The sequence below is a fragment of the Rosa chinensis genome, chromosome 4 (genome assembly GCF_002994745.2).
Source record: "Rosa chinensis cultivar Old Blush chromosome 4, RchiOBHm-V2, whole genome shotgun sequence".
NCBI classification, from domain to species: Eukaryota; Viridiplantae; Streptophyta; class Magnoliopsida; order Rosales; family Rosaceae; genus Rosa; species Rosa chinensis.
Genome location: NC_037091.1, coordinates 2229112 through 2234836, shown reverse-complemented (window position 1 = coordinate 2234836; position 5725 = coordinate 2229112). Strand labels below are relative to the sequence as shown.

Sequence of the window (5725 nt, the reverse complement as noted above, 5' to 3'; positions counted from 1 at the left end):
TAGTTGAGGTGATAGAGGAATGGTCCCTTGAGGAGTCCCTGCTTCAAAGCCGCCGAAGCCATTGTTTTGTCGAGATCGCGGCACTGAGATGCTGCCGCCCGCCATCTTGTGACGAATGCCTTCAATGATTCGTCCTCTCCCTGCCGGACGCCAAACAACTGGCTCGTATTGTGATGACCGGCGGACAACAAGATGAATCGAGAGAGGAAAGCATGAGATAATGCCTGGAATGAGCCGATGGACCCTGGCGGACACTCGAAAAACCAACTCATTGCCTCACTATCCAGCGTTTCGCTGAACAAGTGGCACAGGGTGGCGTCATCAAATCCCTTGTTGTTGGTGACCTTCTTGAACGTGTCCATGTGGACGAAGGGATCGGTCTTACCGCTATAATGTGACATTTTTGGGGTCTTTGCAAACGCTGGTCTGACGGCTTGCAAAATTGTAGCGGTGAATGGTCCTGGCCTGGACGCGAAGAGTGGGTTTGGGGCTGGCGCCGGGGTGCCTGCCTCCGCCAGGATTAGCCTCTCTTCTAACTGTTGTATCCTTTCCAAAATTTGGGCGGTTGTGCTGCCAGCGGGGCCTGCTCGAGCGCTCCGCGGAACTGACCCCCGCCCGGGAATGGGTAGATTGCCCTCAGTGCCTGCTCTAGTCCTCGAGGGGTGGGTGCGCAGCGATGACTCCGCCTCCTGCTCCAACAGTTGGGGGACAGGGGGTGGTCCCATTCCTGCCAGCTCAGGTGGGTTTAGCGGTACCTGCATTTGCACAATGGGTCCCATACCAGCGGTAGGCCGGCTGTGCCTGGTGCTGTGTGACTGCTCACTTCGTGCTGGGTTGGCGTTTGCGTCCAGCGCCCGCTTTAGCTCGTCGAAACGTGTCATCAGCGTGGCCACCTGCTCTTGGGCCTCAGCCTTTTCCTTGCGTTCCCGCTCGCGCTCTCTGTTTGCTTTGTGGAGGTCCGCCAGCGCCAGCTCATACAAGGCGGTGAGGTCCTGACCTGGGGGACGGCTGCTACTTGGATTTGTTTCACCGCCTGGGTTGACCGGGGTGTTGAATAGTGCGCGGTTGATGTTTACCGCTGGGTGGGCGGGTTGGGGAACGGCGGACTGGTCTGCCTGCTCCTCGACATTTCCCCCGCTACCGTTAGTCATGGTAATTGTGATGGGATGACCTTCTGTTCAAGGATTCCCACAGACGGCGCCAATGTTAATGTCTAAAAGTCTAGCGGTAGCAGGACTTTAGCTAACGCTGATCCGATGGGCGGATCGATACTTGTGTTGTTGTAGTTCCCGTTACCTGTCAAGTGAAATACAAAGGGGCGTCAGAGGGAGACCGCGCTGGGCGGTCTTCAGCTCTCCGATGCCTAAGTTAGTCGATGTATTTATGTTGACAAAGTAACCGTAAGCAAGTATTGAATGCGTAATAAATGAGGAGAGAGGAGAGGACCTTTTATAGGTGAGGAAGAGGATGATCTTCTCCTTGTTTTCGATGTGGGACTGATGTGCTTCAGTTCCCAGTTTCAGTAGCTTCTGATGCTAACTTGACACGGCGCGTGGCGGCGCGTCTGCGGTGCTTTGGGGTTGCTCCGGGGCTCAGGCGGTAACCTGGCTAGCTGTCTTTACGCCAGTCACTTATATGGTGGGCGTTGGTACCCCTGGCGGTACAATGAGCGTGGCTCATTATAGCTAATTATGCTTGCAAATGCACATGTATGTACAATAAGGGACTGAGAACACTCTTTTATAAGAAGATGGTCGATGGATTGCCTCTCCTCAAGACACAAGAAAAACTATGCACTGATTGCTTAACCGGCAAGCAACACAGACGAACCATGCCGAAAAAGAGTTTGTGGAGAGCATCAAATAGGCTTCAACTTGTGCACGCAGACATATGTGGGCCTATCAAACCATCTTCAAACAGTGACAAGAGGTATATCTTAAGTTTTATCGATGACTTTACTCGTAAAACTTGGATTTACTTCTTACATGAAAAATCAGAGGCATTTGCTATGTTTAAAAGTTTTAAAGTTTGTGTTGAAAAAGAAATTGGTGTGTATATAACCTGCCTGAGAACATATAGAGGTGGTGAGTTTACCTCAAACGAGTTTGGAGAGTTTTGCAAGGCTCAAGGCATATGTAGACAGTTGACTACAACTTACACTCCTCAGCAAAACGGAGTTACTGAGAGGAAGAACAGGACGATAATGAACATGGTACAATCTATGTTGGCTGAGAAGCAGGTTCCCAAAGTGTTTTGGCCTGAAGCTGTGAAATGGAGCGTGCATGTCCTTAATAGGTGTCCTACAGTAGCTGTGCAAAACAAAACCCCAGAAGAAGCATGGAGTGGTGTGAAAGCAACAGTGGAGTACTTTCAAGTATTCGGATGCGTAGCCTATGTCCACGTACCAGATCAAAAAAGGATCAAGTTGGATGACAAGAGCAAGAAGTGTGTTTTGTTGGGAGTAAGCGCTGAATCGAAGGCTTATAGACTATTTGATCCGATCTCCAAGAAAGTCATTGCTAGCAAAGACGTGGTGTTTGAAGAATGAGAAAGCTGGAATTGGGGCAGAACCGAAGAAGAATGCAAGTTGGATATTTTAGAATGGGGAGATGACGAAGATGAGAGTAACGCCGAGCCGGAGGTAGAGCAAAATGAAGAAGAGTACAATGATGCAGACCCAAACAATTCAAGTAACAACTCAGGCGAAGCTGGTAATTCACCTCTAAATGAGCCAAATGATAATGTTCAAGAGGCTTTAGTTGAAGGGAGGGTAAGAAGAAATACAAGAGAACCAGTCTGGATGGAAGATTACGAAACCGGAGAAGGTTTGTCTGATGAAGAAGGCTTGAATGCAATGATGATGGTGACCGAGAATGATCCACTTACATTTGAGGAAGCTGTCAAGAGCAAGAAATGGAGGGATGCAATGATGGCAGAAATTGAATCTATAGAGAAGAACAAGACATGGGAGTTGACTGATTTGCCAAATGGATTTGACTGATTTGCCAAATGGAGTTGACTGATTTGCCAAATGGTGACCGAGAATGATCCACTTACATTTGAGGAAGCTGTCAAGAGCAAGAAATGGAGGGATGCAATGATGGCAGAAATTGAATCTATAGAGAAGAACAAGGCATGGGAGTTGACTGATTTGCCAAATGGAGTAAAGCCAATTGGGGTTAAATGGGTTTTCAAGACAAACTTAACGAGAATGGAGAGATAGACAAGTTCAAAGCAAGGTTAGTGGCAAAAGGATATGCACAACAATACGGAGTTGATTACACTGAAGTATTTGCTCCGGTGGCAAGACTTGATACGATTCGTTTAATACTTGCTATGGCAGCTCAGTATGGTTGGGATGTTTTTCAGTTAGACGTGAAGAGCGCATTTCTTCACGGTGAGCTTAATGAGGAGGTATTTATACAGCAACCTGTTGGTTTTGTGAAGAAAGGTGAAGAGGGCAGAGTTTACAAGTTAAGAAAGGCTTTGTATGGCCTTAAGCAAGCGCCGAGAGCATGGTTCAGCAAGATAGAGGCTTACTTTGTTCGAGAAGGCTTTGAAAGGTGTTCTTGTGAACACACACTGTTTACAAAGTCAAAGGAAGGAGGTAAAATTTTAATAGTGAGTCTTTATGTTGATGATTTGATATATACTGGGAATGATAGGAGCATGTGTGATGAGTTTAAAAGTTCAATGATGTTGGAATTTGATATGTCTGATTTGGGGAGAATGAGATACTTCCTCGGGATTGAGGTTGTGTAAAGCTCAAGTGGAATTTTCATATGTCAAAGAAGATATGCTCGTGAAGTTCTAGCAAGGTTTGGCATGGAAAACAGTAATGCAGTGAAAAACCCCATTGTTCCAGGCACGAAATTGACGAAAGATAAGGCGGGGGTCAAAGTTGATTCAACCATGTTCAAACAAGTAGTTGGCAGCCTCATGTATTTGACTGCTACTCGGCCTGACCTGATGTATGGAGTAAGCCTGATCAGTAGGTTTATGTCATGTCCAACAATGTCTCATTGGCTTGCAGCAAAGCGAATATTGAGGTATGTGAGAGGGACAACGGAGCTGGGTATTTTCTACAAGAAAGGAGGAAGAACAGATCTTGTGGCATATATTGATAGTGACTTTGCCAGCGACTTGGATGACCGGAGAAGCACCTCTGGTTTTGTGTTCTCGCTTGGTTTTGGAGCAGTTTCGTGGTCCTCTAAGAAGCAGCATGTAGTGACATTATCCACCACCGAGGCTGAGTACATAGCAGTTGCATTTTGTGCTTGTCAGTGTGTTTGGCTTAGAAGAGTGTTAGAAAAGCTTGGTCTTAAGGAAAAGAAGAGCATTGTGATTCAATGTGACAACAACTCTACCATTCAATTGTCCAAGAACCCGGTCTTCCATGGCAGATGCAAACATATTAACGTGAGGTTCCATTTCTTAAGGGACTTAGTGAAAGATGGAGTTGTTAAGTTAAGCAACTGTAATTCGCAGATTCAAGTTGCATACATAATGACAAAACCACTCAAATTGGAGCAGTTCTTAAGACTTCGGAGCATGCTGGGAATGATTGAAGCTTCAGAAGTAAAATAAATGCTGGTGCATCTAGTTTAAGGGAGGGAATGTTGGCATTAGTTTGTTAGTTTCCTGTTTTCTTGTTTCCTAAGTTTTCGTTCAACAGGTTTGTTAATAAAGCCCTATTCTTCAGGGATTTGCAGATAGGGTTTAGACTTCTTCTTTTAATTAGCCACCACGTTGTAGGCCGTGAAAAACATGGTTCTTGTTACTGATTTGTTTTCCTCGTATTGTAAGGCTATAAAGCCAACAACTTGTTTTGAATTCAATAAGTGATTCCTTCAGCAAATCAGTTTTGTGTGTGATAGTGTCTTTGGAGTTCAACAAAAACCTCCAACCACCCGGGACAGCAACGTCATCATCCTGCAACCAAAACTTCGACCAGACCAAATAACACCGGACACAGGGTCCCTTCTAGCCCGTCCGACGCCGCCGCCGCAAGGGCGTGCCGTCGGACCGGGCATCGAAACTCGCCGAACGACTAGATGCGGCTCCTGGTTTTTGAGAGAAAAGTCTTAGGGTATTAGATAATTACTTATCGAAGAAATATCAACCCTAGATGCTCAAACACTAGCTCCGGTGGTGATACTGATACACGCACAGAGAAGAGCCACATTGCGTTGATGTTGCAAGAAATAAAAAGCAGACTCAGAGATGCTGGTCACCTTCCTGATTTGGACAATGTCATGCTTGATGTTGATGAGAAGGAGAAAGAGTTCTTGCTAAGTCAACATACTGAGAAAGTGGCCATAGCTTCTAGGCTTATAGGTACGAGGCAAGGAGTGCCAATTCGCGTGGTGAAGAATCTGAGAATGTGTTCTGATTGTCACTCTTTTGCCAAATTAGTGTCAAGAATATACGACAGGGAAATTATTAGGGGCTGTGACCACTTACCCATTTTTAGTCTCAAAATTGCCCACTTACTCCACTAAGAGTTTTTTAACCTCATCTACCCAATTTAATATTTAAGTACAGTTTTGCCTTTAACTCAATTATTTAATTACATATGCATCTCATTGTCTCTCTCATCCCCCATTCTCCGATCTCTCTCTCTCTCTCCCCCTCTCTGTGGCAGCTTGCTGGGCGTGCGCAGGCGGGGTGGCGCTGGGCTGCGCAGGCGGCGGGGCAGGCCTGCCGGATTCTGCAGCGATCTGCG

The 5725-nt window shown here is 46.3% G+C and overlaps 1 protein-coding gene across 1 annotated transcript; it reads left to right on the top strand.

Moving 5' to 3' along the window:
• The first annotated feature begins 3825 nt into the window (after window positions 1–3825).
• Window positions 3826–4587, top strand: LOC121052703 (secreted RxLR effector protein 161-like). Its single transcript, XM_040518150.1, has one exon. The coding sequence runs from the start codon at window positions 3826–3828 to the stop codon at window positions 4585–4587; it is 762 nt and encodes a 253-aa protein (XP_040374084.1).
• Window positions 4588–5725: the final 1138 nt, after the last annotated feature.